Source organism: Chiloscyllium punctatum, chromosome 40, assembly GCF_047496795.1.
Source record: "Chiloscyllium punctatum isolate Juve2018m chromosome 40, sChiPun1.3, whole genome shotgun sequence".
In the NCBI taxonomy this organism is placed as follows: Eukaryota; Metazoa; Chordata; class Chondrichthyes; order Orectolobiformes; family Hemiscylliidae; genus Chiloscyllium; species Chiloscyllium punctatum.
This window is the reverse complement of record NC_092778.1, coordinates 59,391,000-59,411,987: the sequence shown is the minus strand read 5'-3', so window position 1 is coordinate 59,411,987 and position 20,988 is coordinate 59,391,000. Positions and strand designations below refer to the sequence as shown.

The 20,988-nt window shown below is 41.3% G+C and overlaps 1 protein-coding gene across 1 annotated transcript in view; it reads right to left on the bottom strand.

Annotated features, from left to right (window-relative positions):
- clec16a (C-type lectin domain containing 16A) overlaps positions 1-20,988 on the bottom strand; it is a 267,248-nt gene that overhangs the window by 128,824 nt on the left and 117,436 nt on the right. The window contains exon 15 of the mRNA XM_072560020.1: positions 19,474-19,583. Within this exon, the coding sequence (XP_072416121.1) occupies positions 19,474-19,583 (110 nt within the window). The remainder of the gene's footprint in view (positions 1-19,473; positions 19,584-20,988) is intronic.

Genomic DNA, 20,988 nt, shown 5'->3' with positions numbered 1-20,988 from the left:
CACAGGATTGATGGCACAGGAAGGGGATTTAAAGATGTACATCAGGAGACAATGAGAGCTGAGAAATAATCTAGCAGCATTCATTTAAGAACAGCGTAAAAATGCTCTGATTAAATTTTGAGAGAAGAAATAGATTTTGTTTTTAAAAGATCATGGCTGTGCAGTTGAGATATTTCAATTCCTGCACACCCTCTTCTTTACTTAATTTTTCCTTTGGTTGCTAGTAACATGGTTAATTTAATAACGGATTCCTTTCTCTCAGGCCCAAATTATCCACATTTTCTTTATTAATCACTAAACTTGAGAAGAAGTAGCAATGCAACACAAATAGACATATGAGAAATAAAAGTCCAAAAAGTTAGAAGCAATGAAATCATTTTTTGAATAGTTTGCTAAAAGCAGATAGTTGACCATTGCAGCTGTTGTAGTAGAAGCTACCGATAGCAGTTACGTTGGTAGTTGAACAATCAACTTCAAGATTCTTAGTTTTGCAAGTTGGTTGAGGTTCTGGTGTCTTAATCCCTTGTCTGGCTTGCTTAGGTAGCTGACGTCAAGTTGACTCAGTGACAGGGGTTCCTTACGATAATTTTTCAACTGTGACCTTCACAACACGTTAATGCTTGAACCCAGGTAGTATACGCACCAAAGTTCAGTCCCACTAACAAACATGAGCAGAGTTGAAACCAGCCTTTTTAAATGACTCTCTATGTCTTCTTGAGGAAAAAAACACATCTGCAGTTTGGGACATAATCTATAAGAGATTGTCAGCTGCTCATTATCTTGGTTGTCACAAGAGATCCTAATTCAGTCCATTTTGACTTGTCTCTTCCTTCTTCGAAGTGTTACTTGCATTTTCCTTTGCACTTTAAGGTGTGACATAGTATTTTTCCTTCTATCAGCCCTCGTGTGTTCATGACTTTCCTGGGGATGGTGGTGTCTGGAACTTACTGTTCAATGTTGAGGTAGCAGTTCTCAACTCATTTCAAAGAAACCTGGATCTACATCTGAAGTGCTGCAACAGATTAGTAACTAGATACTGGGATTAGAATAATTTGTTCAGCCAGCCCAGGTTCAATAACCTGATTCTGTGCCAGAACTTCACTTTGGTATTAGAAAAGCTGGCTATGACTAAAGATAACTTACCTGGTCTGGACTGGATTGCTTGCATCCCAGATTTCAAAGGGAAGTGAGAGGTTAAGATGTAGAAAGTGCCCCAACCCCACTTCCACGTCTGTTTCCCCTTTGTTAATCAAACCTATATAGAGTGGCTGGAGAGGCTCACACCCAGAATGCACCATGCGAGTTATCATTCAATGAAAAAGGAGGGGAGCTGCTGCATCCTTCTCAAGCTCCCTGTGTCAACTGGGAGGCCCCTCTTCCACAGGTTTCTTTCTCTATGCCTCCCATATGACAAAAGGTGGAAAAAGGAGCCAGCGCATGCGACCAACATCATCTGAAAACTCCCCTCCAAACCACATACCATCTTGACTTGGAAATATACTGCTGCATTTGCATTTTCTTTTCTGGGTCAAAATTCTCCTTAGCTAGCAGCACCGTGAAAGCACATTCGCAGCACTGCAGCAGCTGATTTATACAAGTCACCTCCACCTTCTCATGGCAAACAGAGAATGGACAATCTGTCAGCATGTCATTAATTAAATGAAAATTGCACCGACTCCAGCAGTTGCAAAAAAAAGTCAAGTCATCATTGAGAATGAATTCTTATCTCAATGGTTCTCGCCCCATAACTCTCTCACTGACATAGAATGTGACTGTTTTATAAATAAACTTTTGCAGCAGCCCACAAAAGGTCAAAACCAAGTAAAACTGCATCGCGCAATTACACCTACCAAATCCATAACTTGTGCCTGCATGTTCACTTCAGTGGAGATAAGAACATTGAGGCAAAATTTCCACCATGTTGCACTGTCTCCCAGCACGATTCACCCAAAATTCAAGAGAAAAAAAAATTTCTAATGCAAGTCATACCCAGAACAAACAAGCTTCCACAACTTTTAGCTCTGGCTCAAAAGACAATAGTGGAAAGTGACTCTGTCTACAAAGGTGACCTCGTGTCATTTAATTTATTGTCGAGAATGTAGTGCTGGAAAAGCAAAGCAGGTCAAAGCATCATCAGAAGAGCAGGAGAATCGATGTTTCGGGCATAAGCCCTTCAACATTCCTGCTAAAGGGCTTATGCCCGAATTGTCGATTCTCCTGCTCTTCGGATGCTGCCTGACCTGCTGTGCTTTTCCAGCAGTACACTCTCGACTCTAAGCTCCAGCATTTGCAGTCCTCACTTTCTCCTCAGTTAATTTATCACAATGACAAGGTGGAACTAAAACAAAACTTTTTATAGGTTTGAGTATTAAAAGGCATCACTTAGAACATATTTGAGATTCATCGGTTTGCTAACTGTATCAAACATTTTACTGAACCATTTACTAAAATGTCAGCTTCAATTCAACCAAAATTGATTGTTCACAGGTAGCACATCTGATATGACTATTAAAAATGTTTATATTTCTGATAAATCTGTTTTCATCTGTACTGTATTAATAACACACTCAAGACTACCAACATTAAATACATGGAACCCACATAAATGGGCTATCCCAACAAAATTCTTGGAAGGACACAAGGGACCAAAACAAAAGCCACTTTGGTGGAGTTTTTAAAAAAAATAACAGCCCATCCAGAACAAATTCTATCTCTGGGATTTGATGCCAAATGGTCGTAACCTAAGAGTAGTTTCTTATCATATCTAGGTGCAGAGTGACGAACTCCCCCAGTTCCCTGAAAATAGTTACAGTGAAATGGAATGAGTGGAGTCCTATAGGAGTTTGCGCTGGGGCGTGAAGACATTTTATGATTTACATCAATTACTTAAATGAAAGGAAAGAAGGTACACAGTAGCTAAATTTACAGACGATAAATATAGATAGATTGACTTAGTGGGCAAATTCTGGGAGATGGAATGTACGGCAGGCAAAATGTGAAGTTCTTCATTTTGGCTTTAGGAATGAAAAAGCAGAGTGCTACATAAAAGGAGAAAGACTTTGGAAATCCCAGGTACAGAGGGATTTATGGTCCTACTGCATGAGTCACAAAAAGTTATGCATGTAAACTGAAGACCAGTGGGACGCTAACTTTTATTGCATGTGGAATTGAACACAAAAGTTACAATATTACACTTCAATTATACAAGACATTCATGAAGCTGCATCCTGAATACTCTGGGCAGTTTCAGTCTCTGTATTTAAGAAAGCTTGTTAACGCATTGGAGGCAGTTCAGAAGTTCACTGGAATGAGTATATTATCTATGACAAATAGATGGAAAACTGGGCTAGTTTTGACTGGAATTTAGAGAAGTAATGGTGACTTGGTTAAAATTTGTAGAACCATAAATGCTATTGACAAGATCGACGTGGGAAAGGATGTTTCCTGTTGTAGGTGAACCCAGAAGAGGGGCACTGTTTTCAAATTAAGGGTCATTATTGTAGGACAGGGATGAGCATTTTTTTCCACTGAGGGTTGTGTTACTTTGGACCACATTGCCTCCGAAAACAGTGAAAATAGTGCTCTTGAATAATTTCAAGGTAGAAACAGCTTTCTGTTAGACAAGGATTTCATTGATTTACTTCTACTCCTAATTTTTAATGTTTGCATCATCTAAATATAAAGATGTCTACAAATAAGTCACAGTAGCAAATGGAGCAAAAGGGGAAAATTGGTGAAAAGGACAGATTAATGGCTCTTTACTTAAATGCTGTAAATACAAAACAAATGAATAGTAGATGTTAATGGGGAGGATCATATAGCCATGACAGAGCAGTGTTAGAAGCACATCAAACCTGGGAACAAAATATTCAGGGATGAGAGATTTTTTGAAAGGTTAGGCAGGAACAGAGGAATAGTAAGATGGCACTTTTAGCGTGAGATGGAAGAAGAAAGACAGTAGAAATAACAAAGGGTGGAATACACTGATGGGAGTAGCCTACAGGCCCCTGACAGTAGATCCACTGTAGGACTGAGAATAAATCAAGAGAAAATGTGAATACGCAAACATGGCAGTAAACTAATCATGGGTGACTTTGATTGTCATGTAGTTTGAGAAATTCACTCAGGCAGAGATAGCCTCAAAAGAAGATGTCAGATGGTATTTGAGACAGATTCCTCGAACAATACGTTGTGGATCTAACTAATGTTCAGGCTATTTTAGAGCGGTAAAAACAATGACTGCAGATGCTGAAAACCAAACACTGGATTAGTGGTGCTGGAAGAGCACAGAAGTTCAGGCAGCATCCAACGAGCAGCGAAATCAACGTTTCGGGCAAAAGCCCTTCATCAGGAATAAAGGCAGTGAGCCTGAAGCGTGGAGAGATAAGCTAGAGGAGGGTGGGGGTGGGGAGAGAGTAGCATAGAGTACAATGGGTGAGTGGGGGAGGAGATGAAGGTGATAGGTCAGGGAGGAGAGGGTGGAGTGGATAGGTGGAAAAGAAGATAGGCAGGTCGGACAAGTCAAGGAGACAGTAACTGAGCTGGAAGTTTGAAACTAGGATGAGATGGGGGAAAGGGGAAAATGAGGAAGCTGTTGAAGTCCACATTGATGCCCTGGGGTTGAAGTGTTCCGAGGCGGAAGATGAGGCGTTCTTCCTCCAGGCGTCTGGTGGTGAGGGAGCGGCGGTGAAGGAGGCCCAGGACCTCCATGTCCTCGGCAGAGTGGGAGGGGGAGTTGAAATGTTGGGCCACGGGGCGGTTTGGTTGATTGGTGCGGGTGTCCCGGAGATGTTCCCTTAAGCGCTCTGCTAGGAGGCGCCCAGTCTCCCCAATGTAGAGGAGACCACATTGGGAGTAACGGATACAATAAATGATATTGGTGGATGTGCAGGTGAAACTTTGATGGATGTGGAAGGCTCCTTTAAGGCCTTGGATAGAGGTGAGGGAGGAGGTGTGGGCACAGGTTTTACAGTTCCTGCGGTGGCAGGGGAAAGTGCCAGAATGGGAGGGTGGGTCGTAGGGGGCTGTGGACCTGACCAGGTAGTCACGGAGGGAACGGTCTTTGCGGAAGGCAGAAAGGGGTGGGGAGGGAAATATATCCCTGGTGGTGGGGTCTTTTTGGAGGTGGCGGAAATGTCGGTGGATGATTTGGTTGATGCAAAGGTTTGTAGGGTGGAAGGTGAGCACCAGGGGCGTTCTGTCCTTGTTACGGTTGGAGGGGTGGGGTCTGAGGGCGGAGGTGTGGGATGTGGACGAGATGCGTTGGAGGGCATCTTTAACCACGTGGGAAGGGAAATTGCGGTCTCTAAAGGAGGCCATCTGGTGTGTCCTATGGTGGAACTGGTCCTCCTGGGAGCAGATACGGCGGAGGCGGAGAAATTGGGAATACGGGATGGCATTTTTGCAAGAGAAAGGGTGGGAAGAGGTGTAATCCAGGTAGCTATGGGAGTCAGTGGGTTTGTAAAAAATGTCAGTGTCAAGTCGGTCGTCACTAATGGAGATGGAGAGGTCCAGGAAGGGGAGGGAGGTGTCAGAGATAGTCCAGGTAAATTTAAGGTCAGGGTGGAATGTGTTGGTGAAGTTGATGAATTGCTCAACCTCCTCGCGGGAGCACGAGGTGGCGCCAATGCAGTCATCAATGTAGCGGAGGAAGGAGGAGGGGAGTGGTGCCGGTGTAATTACGGAAGATCAACTGTTCTACAAGGCCAACAAAGAGACAGGCATAGCTGGGGCCCATATGTGTGCAAAGATTTATTCATAAAATTACACAATGAAGTATGAAGCACAGAATAAAGATCCCCTACAGAACTCAGTCTATCTAAACTAAAGTACGTGTTAAGAATATACACAGTGCCAATAAGCAAACCCCCTTCAAAACACAGTACAAATAAAAGGGTCATTTGCTTACAGGGCAGTTAGAAGGGCAGAAGAGAGAGTTTCCACACAGCTCACTGTTAAAGTCCAAACTAGTTCTGGACTGAACTAAACTGCTCAGCTCAGCTAGAGAGCTGACCATTCCCCTTTAATTGTACAGGTCACTTCTAAAACATCACCATTTTGGCCTGAAGTCTCATCTGTTTACATATAAACAAAAAGGCCTCTCAATACCTTCTACTCTCTGTACTAAACCAGTCTGATTGGAGCCCAGCCTGGTTTATTACCCCTCTGAAAAAAATTAAGGACAGAGTCTCCTTGAGCCAAGCTTTTAGAAAAAAAAAAGGAACTAGTTTTGTGACAATAGAAAAGATTAAACTGAAAGAAAAATGTACAATATGACAAAGATTTGTGGTTGGCCAGAGGATTGAGAAATTTTAAAAACATAACATGACTAAAGAATAATCATGAGGGAGAAAATAAACTTGGAGGATAAATTAGCAAGTAATATCAAGTCAGACAGCAAGAACAACAACATATATATATTTTTTAAAAAGGCCAAAATGAACATAGCTCCCTTAGGGGGTTTATAACATTCCCTCGGAAAATAATAACTGGCAATCAGGAAATGGCAGAGGCATTTAATAAATACATCCCATGACAGCAAGGGCCAATGGGGGAAATAAGGGAGGAAGTAAAGCAAAAACTATTAGTAGAAATAAAAAAAACTTGGGAAGATATTGTGGCAAAAGGCGAATAGGCCTCTGGGATCAGATGGATTGCAATCTAGGATACTAAAAGTAGTAACTACAGGGATAGTGGATGCACTAGTAGCAATCTTCCAAGATTCCTTGGACTCTGGCAAAGTTCTGGATGATTAAAAAAATTATTGAATTAACACTCATTTCAAAATGGAAGGTTTCTACTATTAAAGTTGTAAAACAGAACATTAAAAATATATATAACATAATCCACCTGTCAACTGGTTTAGTGTAGGGATATCATGTCTGACAAATTGGTTAGAAATTTTTGAAGTTGTAACATGCAGAATAGATAAGGGAAGGAGACCTGTAAATATTATACATTTGAATTTCTGAAAGACATTGCATAAAAGGTACTGTACACTGGGTTACTTAATAAAATAGAACCATTGGTACATGGATAGAGGATTGGCTAATTAATATAAGAAAGAGTTGGTTTAAATAGGATACTTACAGGACGGTAACATGTTACTAGTAGAGTGCCACAAAAGGTTGTTGGCTTTTATTTCAAAAGGAATGGACTATAAAAACAGGGAGGTCTTGCTAGAACTATACAATGAACTTGTCAGACCTCAATTATGATACTGGGTACAAGTTTGCTCCCCTCAGGGAAGGTATACTGGCATGAATACAGATGGTTGTGTTGGTATCTGCTCCAGACACAGGGTAGTGAATTTGTGGAATCTTTCACCACAGAAGGCTGAGATAGATAGATATTTAATCAGTAAAGAAATCAAGAATAAATAAGGCAAGCAAGTTGATTTAAGGATTATCAGATCAGCCAAGTATCTCATTAAAAGATGGAGCAGACTCAATGGGCTGAATGGCCAGCCTCTGTTATTACACAAGGTCTTGTCAGTTATGTCAGAGGTTTATTATTTAGAGATTGCACTAGAATAATACAATGCAAATTAAAAACAAATTGCATTCTAAAACCCTGCATGATTGCATTCTTTTCTGGAAGATTTTGTGGTTGTAATTGCGCACAGTGAGTGGAAACCTAATCCATAAAATTGATTCAGATAACTGGGACAATTTAGACAGCAGTTTGCACCCAGCTTGCCAATTGTACTCAAAGTGGAAACTCTATTCCTTTATATTGCTCAAAGGGAATACATCACAGATTGACCTATTAATTTATATACTTCCATCAAGTAGTTGTTTAAGTGGTCAGTTGATTTAGAATTTGATTAGGTGCACAGTATTGAGTGTGTGCACTGCAATCATTAATAGGCATCTTCCCTCATTTTCTCAGCAAAAGAGAAAGTACAGTATTTATTAGTTTGTAATTAAGAGCTGCTAGGTTCAGCTGAACCAACCAGAGTTTTGGTCAAAATTAATTTGCATTCAAAAGTCAGCTGCTCCACTGTGGCTGACACAGATACCAGTCAAAGATTTGCCACTGTAACTGTTTCATGATGTTAGCCACTTGCTACAACAGGATAGTGAACATCAAAAGACATGAACCCAGGAATAAAAGACAGACCAGTTATTGATGATCCATGAACCAAACAAAAGGTAATCCACAATAAATTTAATAAAAACAGAAAAAAAAAATTAAGATCTTTAAAACTATATTCCTTCATGTGATGTGGGCGCCGCTGGCTCGGCCAGCATTTATTGCCCATCCCCAGTGGGGGTGAACCGCTGCAGTCCACCTGCCATTAGGGTGGGAGTTCCAGGATTTTGACCCAGTGACAGTGAATGAATGGTGACACATTTCCAAGTCAGGCTTGTGAGTGAGCTGGAGGGGAACCTGCAGGTGCTGGTATCTGCTGCCTTGTCGTTCTAGGTGGAAGTGGACATGGGTTTGGAAGGTGCTGTCCAAGGATCTTTGGGGAATTTCTACAGCACATCCTGTATGTAGTATACATTGCTGCTACTGAGCATCATTGGTGAAGAAAGTGGATGTTTGTGGATGTGGTACCAATCAAGTGGACAGCTTCATCTTGGATGGTGTGGAGTTTGCACATTCTCCTCGTGTCTGCGTGGGTGTCCTCCGGGTGCTCCAGTTTCCTCCCACAGTCCAAAAATGTGCAGGTTAGGTGAATTGGCCATGCTAAATTACCCATAGTGTTAGGTGAAGAGGTCAATGTAGGGGAATGGGTCTGGCTGGGTTGCTCTTCGGAGGGTTGATGTGGACTTGTTGGGCCGATCACTGTCAGTGATCTAATCTAATTTAATCTACCTTAAACCTATACTCTACAATTTTGAACTCCCCTACCCTGGGGAAAAGACTACAGCTATTCACTTTATCAATGACTCTCATGATTTTATAAACCTCAATAAGGTCACCCCTCAGCCTTCGATGCTCCAGGGAATATAGCCCCAGCCCAGTTAGCCTATCCTTATAACTCAAAGTTTAGGTAACATCCCTGTAAATCTTTTCTGCTCCATTTCCAGTTTAATAACATCCTTCCTATGGCAGAACAACCAGAGTTATATGCCGTATTCCAAACGTGGCCTTACCAATGTCTTGTGTAGCCATAATATGATGTCCCAATTCCTGTACTCATTAAGGCTAGTGTGCCAAACACCTTATCTACTGCAGTATTCCTAGCCTCCAACCTGTCTGTGTAGCCACTATATTAAATGGTGAATCCTGTTGAGTTTCTGGTCAGTGGCAACTCCAACTAGGTTTATAATGGGAGATTTGGTGATGGTAATACCCATTGAACGTTAAGGAGCAGTGGTTAGATTGTCTTTTATTGGTGATGGTTGCTGCCTGCTATTTGTGTGGCATGAATGTTACATGTCAGCCCAAGCCTGGACATTGTCCAGATCTTGTTACATTTCAACATGGACTGCTTCAGTATCTGAGGAGTGAAATGTGAACATTCCCATTTCTGACCTTATGATGGAGGGAAGATTACTGATGAAGCACCTGAGAATGGTGGGCCCAGGACAGTACCCTGAGGAACTCCTGTAGAGATGTCCTGTAGCAGAGATGACAGACCACCAACAAACAAGATTCCTGCAAATTCTTCAGCCTTGTCTTTTGCACTGTTGTACTCTTCCGTCACTGAGGTTGATGAATTCTCCTCCAGTGAATTGTTTAATTGTTTCCCACCATTCACAACGGGATGTGGCAGGACTGCAATGCTTAAGATCTGGATCCATTTGTTGGAGCATTTCTTAGCTCTGGCTATCATTTGCTGCCTTGACATGCAAGTAGTCCTGTTTGGTAATTTCACCAGGTTGATTCTTCATTTTGACCTATGATTTGTGCTGCTCTTGGCATGCCCTTCTGCACTCTCCATTGAACCAGGGTTGAACCCCCTAGGTTAATGATAATGGTTGAGTGGGGGATATGCCAGGCCATGAGGTTGCAGATTGTACTACAGTACAGTTTTGCCACTGTTGATGGCCCACAATGTCTCATGGATGCCCAATCTTGGTAAGTTGTCAGATCTGCTCAAAGTTTACCCACACAGCATGGTGATAGTGCCACACAACATGGAGCATATTCTCAATATGAAGGGAGAACTTCATCTCAGAAATACTTAGGAAATAAAATCCCTAAGTAACCAACCAAAAATTATCCATTAAACTGATTAACAGTCAAACTTACAACATTAGAAACATGTCTGAAATATAACTGAACACGGCACTGCAATTTAAAAGGGAGGTTTGCAAGCTGCAATGGGTATCATTCTTAAACAAAGGATTGGGTCGATTTTTCTGCCGCAGGAAATTTATCTTGTTTTCAAATTTAAAGAATAGTAAGTCCAAGCATTTTGATCTAGTGCATGAGTTAGATGCATTTCTATTTTAAATTGTAAAAAATATACAGAAACTTTCCCAAACTTGCTGAAAGAGCCAAAAGAATAAAATTGGACTTGGATTTGCAACAACAGATCTCAGTTGAGATGGAAGTAGAAAACTTCAAAACCTGAGCCAAAAAAACTTTCCCCCTAGAATTGGCAGAAGATAAACATTCAGGTTGAAATTTCTGATTTATAGTGACAGCTACTGGCCACCTGCTGTATACTATGATAGGCCACATAATTGAACAAACTATCAATCTTCATCAGTCAGGCTTTCACATTTGAGAGAATAGCCAGTTTGGCAAGTTAGCAGGTGGTGACAGCAGTGGTGAAACAAAACAGATGCGTGAATGATGAAGTCCAAAGAGGTTTGCGAGACAGAATAAATAAAGCAGAAGCAAAACTTGCAATTTTCAAACTTCACTTCCTTTTGCAATTTCTCTTTCTTTCCCCAAGCATTCATTTCATTTAAGATTCCAGAAGCAAAATGCATTTGCTTCTTCTTTCAAGTTACATTTCTTGCCAGTAAGCTAGTGAGCAGATTGCTAACCAATTAGACTTTTATTGGTTTCTTTCTACAGAGTGCAGCTTTCACTCAACTAGCAAAAAGATAATTTATGCAATGTTTGGTGCAGGGCCAAATTATTCCAGTGTTGATGGCTGCTCCTTTAACTGCCTGGATCTTGGGCTCCCAATTCTTTCCCTACATCTCTTACTCCCTCTGCTTCATGTTGTCTGCTAAGAGGCTCTTCTCTAAGCTTTGGGCCACCTTATCTAACATCTTCCCAGTGTCTGTGTCATAAATAGATACTGATTACAACTTCAGGTCCCAAAATTCAGTTTATGATGATCTTACTAATTCTTAACAAATAATACACCACAGACTCCAAATAACACTCCAAATTTGCTGTCACATTTTCTTCATTTTAACACTGTTCTTCTGGAACAGTGACCTAATCCAGAACATGTCAAAGAGCAGGTGACTGTAGACCTCTGGCATGTTAATGGCAAAATTGTTTATACTGAAGTGGTTTATGATGTGTTGAGTGAATATTGAAGACCATTAGCTTGTTTTCAGTTCAGGGTAATCAATGATGGATTTTATTTGATAAAATCCAGAGATTGCAAGTTTATAGAGCAATTTGGAGGAAACCTAACTGTGGTCAGAAGTATAGTCTTTCTCCAACAAAGGAGTTCTTTCTTAAAAAGCAGCTCAGAGAACAGTTACATCAGTAAATAACTTAAGTTTGTGAAACTTCTGAACCAGGTACATATACTTTGAGATATGCGGGTTAATAACCTCCACCGTATCTGCTCCCAGGAGGACCAGTTCCACCACAGAACACACCAGATGGCCTCCTTCTTTAGAGACTGCAATTTCCCTTCCCACGTGGTTAAAGATGCCCTCCAACGCATCTCGTCCACATCCCGCACCTCTGCCCTCAAACCCCACCCCTCCAACCGTAACAAGGACAGAACGCCCCTGGTGCTCACCTTCCACCCTACAAACCTTCGCATCAACCAAATCATCCACCGACATTTCCGCCACCTCCAAAAAGACCCCACCACCAGGGATATATTTCCCTCCCCACCCCTTTCCGCCTTCCGCAAAGACAGTTCCCTCCGCGACTAACTGGTCAGGTCCACACCCCCCTACGACCCACCCTCCCATTCTGGCACTTTCCCCTGCCACCACAGGAACTGTAAAACCTGTGCCCACACCTCCTCCCTCACCTCTATCCAAGGCCCTAAAGGAGCCTTCCACATCCATCAAAGTTTTACCTGCACATCCACTAATATCATTTATTGTATCTGTTGCTCCCGATGCTGTCTCCTCTACATTGGGGAGACTGGGCGCCTCCTAGCAGAGTGCTTTAGGGAACATCTCTGAGACACCCGCACCAATCAACCAAACCGCCCCGTGGCCCAACATTTCAACTCCCCCTCCCACTCTGCCGAGGATATGGAAGTCCTGGGCCTCCTTCACCGCCGCTCCCTCACCACCAGACGCCTGGAGGAAGAACGCCTCATCTTCCACCTCGGAACACTTCAACCCCAGGGCATCAATGTGGACTTCAACAGTTTCCTCATTTCCCATTCCCCCACCTCATCCTAGTTTCAAACTTCCAGCTCAGCACTGTCTCCTTGACTTGTCCGGACTTGTCCTACCTGCCTATCTTCTTTTCCACCTATCCACTCCACCCTCTCCTCCTTGACCTATCACCTTCATCTCCTCCCCCACTCACCCATTGTACTCTATGCTACTCTCTCCCCACCCCCACCCTCCTCTAGCTTATCTCTCCACGCTTCAGGCTCACTGCCTTTATTCCTGATGAAGGGCTTTTGCCCGAAACGTTGATTTCGCTGCTCGTTGGATGCTGCCTGAACTGCTGTGCTCTTCCAGCACCACTAATCCAGAATTTGCTTTCCAGCATCGGCAGTCATTGTTTTTACTTAATAGAACATGAGAGTCTAACATCTCATTTTTGTGGGTATTCGTGCAAGACAAGTACACAGTTCACAGGAAAGAAACCAGGGAGAATCCATTAAGTATAACAGAGCTTTGAAATAGAGGGATAATTCCTCAGGTTTTGAATCTCTAAAGTGGCTATGTTGGGGAGAACGCTGAAAACTTTATTTTCATGTGAGTTTTACGATTTTTTAACAAGGTTTGATGGCTAGATAGAATTTTCTTTTTGTTTGTGCCTTGTGTGACAACGTTCTGTTGGTACAGAAAAAAGCAGCCCCTCCGGTAGCAATGTTTTGCTGACTAAGCACTACTTTAATGAATGAAAAAAATACACCAAGCCAAGTTTCATTCTGATATCTGAATTTTTGGTAATACCATCATTTGGGATCCAAACAGTCCCAAAGGCAGAGACTACCCCATTGTAGTCCTTTGCTGGTCTCTCACATTTCACCCTTTGTAAACTTGAGATCATCCAAAGTCTGCTGCCCATGACTTAGAATGCTCCTTTCCCCTTTCACCTGTGTTCGCTGACCTATAATGGCATCTTGTCAAGTAATATTTGGATTTCAAAATTTCATCCTTGTTTTTAAATCCCTCCATGGACCTATCCCTCCCCACCTCTGCAATCTCCAAAATTATGTTATCTCCTCTAATTATGGCCTTGTGCACAGTCCTACTTCAAATTATTCCAGTGTTGATGGCTGCTTCTTCAACTGCTTGGATCCCAGTTCTTTCCCTCTGCTAAGAGGCCCCTCTCTAAGCTTCGGGCCACTTTATCTAACATCTTCTCAGTGTCTCAGTGTCATATTTTGAATTAGAATGCTCCTGGCATGTTTTAGGATGTTTCATTAATCTTAGGCATTTCTTAGTTGTTGGCGATGCTTCACTGTAGTAAAGGAACCGAGAAACAAAATCAAGTCAATGAATAGGACAAAAACACAAGCAGGCAGAGAGGTTGGTTTTTAGGATTAATTTAAAAGAATGCTGCAGTGACTTAGTCATCCTATGGCACATGAATAAGTAGAACAATGGGGCTAAAGATTAGCTGCTTCTAATACTTTTAAACAACAGAGCAAAGTACAGCACCGAACAGGCCTTTTGGTCCACGCTGTTGCGCCGAGGATTTATCCTAATGTAAGATAAAATAACTTAACCTATGGACCCCTCAATTCACTGCTGTCCATGTGCATACCCAGCAGTCATTTAAATATCCCTAATGATTCTGCTTCCACCACCACAGCTGGCAACGCATTCCATGCATTCACAACTCTTCGTGTAAAGAACCTTCCTCAGACGTCCCCTCTATACTTTCCTCCTAACACCTTAAAACTATGAACCCTTGTGCCAGTCAATCCTGCCCTGGGGTAAAGTCTCTGGCTATTGATTCTATCCATGTCTCTCATTACCTTGTACACCTTGATCAGATTACCACTCTTCCTCCTCCTCTCCAGAGAGAAAGGTCCAAGCTTAGTCAACCTCTCTTAAGAGAAGTCCTCCAGCATCCTGGTAAACCTTCTTAGCACCCTCTCCAAAGCCTCTATCTTTCCAAAAGTAGAGCAACCAGAACTGGACACAATATTCCAAGTGGGGTCTCACCAGGGACTTGTAGAGCTGTAGCAAAACCTCACGGCTCTTAAACTCAATCCCCCTATTAACGAAAGCCAAAATACCATACGCTTTCTTAACAACCCTATCCACTTGGGTGGCAACTTTTGAGGGATCTATGTACTTGAACACCAAGATCCCTCTGTTCCTCCACACTGCCAAGAACTTTGTCTTTAATCCTATATTCAGCATTCGAGTTCAACCTTCCAAAATGCATCACTTCGCATTTATCCAGGTTGAACTCCATCGGCCATTTCTCAACCCAGCGCTATGTCGCGTTGCAGCCTGCAATAGCTCTTGAGACTATCAATGGCACCTCCAATCTTTGTGTCATCTGCAAATTCAGTAACCCACCCCTCAACCTCCTCACCCAAGTCATTTATAAAAACTAAAAAGAGCAGAGGCCCAAGATCAGAGCCCTACGGGACCCCACTCAACACTGACCTCCAGACAGAATACTTTCCATCTACAGCCACACTCTGCCTTGTCAGCCAACCAGTTCTGAATCCAGACAGCCAAATCTCCCTGCATCCCATACCTCCTGACTTTATGAATGAGCCTACCATGGAGAACCTTATCAAATTAAAAGCTAATAAACTTTGTTATTAAGGGAAAATTTAAAGATTTGTAGCTCAGGTTGTAAGTTTGCTCACTGAGCTGGTAGGTTTGTTCTCAGACATTTCATCACCATGCTAGGTGACATCATCAGTAAGCCCCCGGCAAAGCATTGGTGTTCGGTCCCACTTGCTATTTATTTGTCATAAACGAACGTCACATACAAAATACCGTGGAAGGACTGCAACAAACATTACATTAGGCAGACAGGCAGGAAAGTAGCCACCAGGATACATGAGCACCAACTAGCCACCCAAAGACATGACCAACTATCACTAGTATCCTTACACACAGACAAAGAGGGAAACCATTTCAACGCACGGGAATTCCTCGAGGCCCGGTTTTCAAACTGGAATTCCATTAACAAACATATCGATTTGGACCCTATTAACCAATCTCTCAGAAACAGAACTGGAAATGATATCACCCACCACAACAGACCAAGATACATAAACAAGTGGGATAGAACACCAACACTTCTGCAGAGGCTCATTGATGATGTTACCAACATGGTGATGAAACGTCTGGTTTCATATAAATTGAAATGAAAGATCAAGATCAAATCTCTTTTGAAGTTCTCTATGGAAAGCTGGATGCAAGAACACAAAGCATTTTACCCCATAAACTTCTGTAAAGCAATTAATTGTTATAACATATTCCATTATTGGCATCATAAAAAAATGTTTCATTATAACTATTTATTCTGGCTCGTTATAGCCTTGCAATGGTTATAAATCTCTTCAGTTTTCAAAATAAACACAATATTCAAAATATATCGCAAAATAAATTTGGCAATTCTGTAGTCAAAGAAAAAGCCACATGGCTGCCCATGAAGCCTTTTGCATGTCAAATCCCTTGAAGACAATTCACATCATCTCATGCGTTTCCAGAATGCCAAATGACAGTAGTCAATTGTTGTTCTGGAAAAGGGGAGAGAATGGTAAAAATCTAGGTAGCAGCGCCACAAGTTGTTTTGAAGTTGAATCTTTTGGGATGAGGAATAGGTGGACCCCTGCTCCAATTGCCATGCAAGGCAAGGTGAAATTTTTGCTCACTGATCCCTCCTTCAAAGATGAGTAAGTTGAGTCAATTTAAGATAAGTAGCATTGTCCATTGCCATCTATACTGTTTCAAGTCTGGATTGACAATGTTACCAAATGGTGAAATCTAGAAGTGTCTATTCTATCCATTTTTTCCCTATAATTAGGACATCGTTGCTGAACGTATTGACTTCCAGTCCACAAAGGCAGCTGGACAATCTCAGTGCCAGAACTCAGTAGTGACAGCGAACATCGCCGTAAATGACAACTGATGGTAACTAGGGCGAATTAAATCCAGGGTTTTTAGGGTGCTAAGCAATTGTGCATCGGGGAGGAGGATAGGTCTTGTGGAACAGGCAAGCAGGAACAAGACAGAAACTACTGGTGGGGTGGGGTTGATCCAATGTACATGGAAAACCACCCACCTCACTGGTTAATACAGATTCTTGCAAAAATGTTTATGCATTCAGCAACTTCAACTTCACAATTCAGAGCCCCATGACACATGTCACAATATCCCTACAGTGTGAAAACAGGCCATTCAGCCCATCGAGACTGTACCAACCTCCTGAGGAGTGTCCCACCCAGACCTATCCCATTCCCATAACACTTCATTTCCGATATCTAATTGATCCATCCTACAGATCCTTGGACACTATGGACAATTTAGCATGGCCAATCCACCTAGCCTGCACATCTTCAGACTGTGGGCAGAAACCAGAGCACCCAGAGGAAACCCATGCAGACATGGGGAGAGTGCGCAAACTCCATACACAGTCTAAGGGTGGAATCAAACCCAGGTCCCTGCGCTGAGGCAGCAGTGCTCACCACGGTGCCACCGTTCTGTCCCTACATTTCCTAAGAGTCAGTCAGAACTGTATGGAAAGTACAAAGCAAAAAAAAATCTAAAGTAGAAAAAAAATTAATGACAAAATATTAAGAATTTTCGAAAGAAATCCTGACCATTTGTCAGTTATTGAAATAATTTTTGTCCAATACTAATAAATAGTTCTAAAATAGACAGAAAAATATATTTCCAGAACATTAGCATAAAAACATTTTGTTTGAATTTGTTAACATTGTTATTTGAAAGACTCTTTCCAAACATCCTGGATTGAGTTTGAGAAGTGACTGATGACAATGTGTACAGAGCAACAGGAGTTTACACTGTTACGATCAGGATTTTACACTGTTGCTAAGTGTAAAGATTAGAACATAGAAAGGCTCTCTCTCAATTTGACACCCATTGTTTTCCTCTTTTTCCTCCATATACAATCAAAGCCTCAGCTGAATTAACATTACATTTGTTTTAATTTTGTTTGTTAGCTTATCGTTTAACAATTCCTTAGACACTCATTTCAAGCAAATGTGTACTGAGCCAATACAATAATTATGAATCTGATGTACTTACTGATTGATATATTTCACTATTTGTACTTAACATTTAAAAATATAACAATTAGTTACATGCATCTCCACTAAATTCTGCAGTCAGCCTGTGGAATTCATTGACACGGAGTGCAGCGGAGGCCGGGATGTTAAATGTCTTCAAGGCAGAGATTGATAAATTCTTGATTTCGCAAGGAATTAAGGGCTATGGGGAGAGTGCAGGTAAGTGGAGTTGAAACCCATCAGCCATGACTGAATGGCTGAATGGACTCAATGGGCCGAATGGCCGTCCTTCCACTCCCATGTCTTATGGTCTTATTTTGAGCAATATAATGTGCCGGGCTCATCCAATGGGAATGCCCCTGCAGCTTGAAGAAGAACCAAGTTTGAAATAAACAGCACTGATCACCATCTCACATGTGCTATAATTTGAAAAGCACTTTTATATTTGTAAGCAAGTGATACAACACAATATAAGAAAAGGCTATTTCTAACACTCTTTACAGCATGAATATGATTTAGAACTTTTTAAGATGCACAAGGACTGGTTGATGTCTGGTTGCATTTTCTTCATAGCTAACCTAGCAGAATTATACATGACTCCTCTCGAATTGCTGAGGAGAATTAATGTACTACAGTTTATGGGGTAAATGGTATTTTGACTTTTTAAAAAATATATTCATTGGTGAGGGCATTGCTGGCTTGGCCAGCGTTTATTGCTTACCCATCCCAGAGGGTAGTTAAGAACCAACCATGTTGTTGCATGTCTGGAGTCACATGTAGTCCAGACCAGGTAAGGATGGCACTTTCCTTCCCTAAAGGACATTAGCAAACAGGTGTTTTTTTTTCCTGACAATCATCAATGGTGTCATGGCCACTTTTAATTGCATTTTTTTTAATTTTAAGTTCCACTGTCTGTATGGTGGGATTTGAAACTGGGTTCCCAGAACACTACTTGGGTCTCTGGATTAACAGTCCAGTGATAATACCACCAGACCATCGTCACCCCTTGGTTTTGTCCCTAATGTGGGTGCATATACCCATTAAATGTCACACCTATTATTTTACCATTGTTTTAGTTGTGCTGGCCTTGTCCTAGGAATGTCAATAATGCAATCTTGTGGACGTGCTGCCACATATTTTGGTCAGCTATTTCTCCATACTGTGTTGTCAACTTGACAGATGTCTGAGTGGTCTCAGAAAATATTCTTTTCAAACCTTCAAGTGTAAAAGCAGGTGGCAGTGAATGGGGGAATTTCCTTCTTGTTATGACATCTGGAGATTGCAACAACTCATTCCGCACTCCAATACATGATATTCTGGATAACTCCTTTGTCAGTAATAACACACCATTTAGAAAAACCATTAGTAATAAGACAAATAACCAGAATAGTACTTTTTTGAAGGTTGTAGCTTCTGAATTAAAACGTATAATTTTTTTGCTCCTTTTTTTCCCCCCCAAGTGCAATTTGATTCTCAGTTTCAAGAAATTTGTACCCAAGAGGTGATGGGATTGAAATTACTTCAATAAAATTCACATGAATTTATAAATGAATGATCGGCAAGAGTTGTAATGGAATCAATAATAGAACCATAAAATAGTTAAGCATTCTGATCTATGTTTTGCATACCAAAAACACTGCTGTACTAATAATGTTGTTATATTCAACTTCAGGCAAATATAAGCATTGAACCGGAAGAAATGAAGCATTTGTATTTATTAATTAGTAGCTGGTTCTGTAATAGTTGGAAGCCAATACTTCTCTCTTTGGAATCAAGTATTTTTTGCCACCAAGCTTTGTCTTTAAAATGATTTATTTTTAAATCATGTCAAAGACATTGCTTGGTGGCAATAATTACTTGCAAGGAGAAATGCTGGATTCACTGATAATGTACCAAGTCCCCTTGCATCCACTTCAACATGAATATTTTTTAAAATCCAAAACCTTTACCTCGTGACAAGCGAGATGCACATCTTTAATAATACAGTTGCCACCTGACAGCACGAGCTGTTTAAGTAAGAGGCAGGCAAGCTCCAAAGTAGCCAAACGTATTTTCCCATCTGTAAAGAGAAATCAAGCATAAACCCTTACAAAGATTGACTAACATTTGTTGTGGCAGCTATAGATTGTCTATATACTGTATGCTATCTGGGAATCTCCAATTTTTAATCACACTATAATGCAGGATTCTACACACAAAGAAAAAATGCTCACCTAATGGAATACAACCATGTCTCAGTTATTTTAGAACAGGGCTCAAAACGTTGTAGCAAACTTTTTTTGATAACTAACAAGAGAACTCTAAGGCATTTTCATTCTCAGTCAAGATACTAGTTGCTTTCCAACCAAAAAATGATTTTATGCTTATTCGTGGCAATCTGAATGCACCTGTGCAGTAGTGTGGGTGAATGGAAAGTGCCCCTGTACAAAAGTATGTCAGTTGCACTAGCAGAATTTTGTTAACAAGTGACAGATGTTCAATTATTATACACCTTACAAAATAAAGAAAATCTGTATTCATAGACTATGTGTATATTCGCCATATCTTGATTTAAATGAAACTTCAAAAAGGTTGGACAGGTCACACAATAGAATGAATAAGCAGACATGCCAATTGTCAGGTCAGTGGGTAGGTGGAAATACTGCTGTACTCCCACTCTCGCTTCCAGGGCAGTTAAAAGATTTTGACGCACAAATATATAATCTATGAAAAGAATTAGATTGATTCAGCCATTATGTTAGAAAAAAGTGATTATTTCTGCTTGTAATACACTGTCCTAATTTCACAGTATTGTGTGAAAAGATCAACAGGGTAAATATGGACTCTACCAGTTTCCTCATTCTCCTCCCCCACCCCACCTTACCCCAGTTCCAACCTGCCAGCTCAGCACCATCCTCTTGACTTGTCCTACCTGCCAATCTTCCTTTCCACCTATTCGCTCCACCCTCCTCTCCAATCTATCACCTTCGTCCCCATCTCCATCCACCTACTGCACTCTTAGCTACCTTCTCACCAGCCCCACAGCCCCCCGCCATTTATCTCTCCACGCCAGAGGCTGCCTGCCTTGTTGCTGATGAAGGGCTTTTGCCCGAAACATCAATTTTCCTGCTCCTTGGATGCTGCCGGACCTGCTATGCTTTTCCAGCACCACTCTAATCAGGGCAAATGTCATGCCAGCCATTAAACTTAATACATCTGGAAATGTTGCTGAGAAGTTGATTTGCCGAATTTAATTTTTGCAGTCCGTTATCTTTCTTTATTTTTCCCCAATATTAGACTTGTAGTTCAACATTTATCAAGATTAATACATCTCACAAACCTTGCATTAATACATCTATTCTCATAAGATGACAGATCAAGCAGAATCCACTGTTGTTTACCGATCATACTATCTTCTACTTAGGAAACCTTCATTTATGTTTTCAAATCAGGCATTTGTGACACACAAAAGTAAAATGACTTCT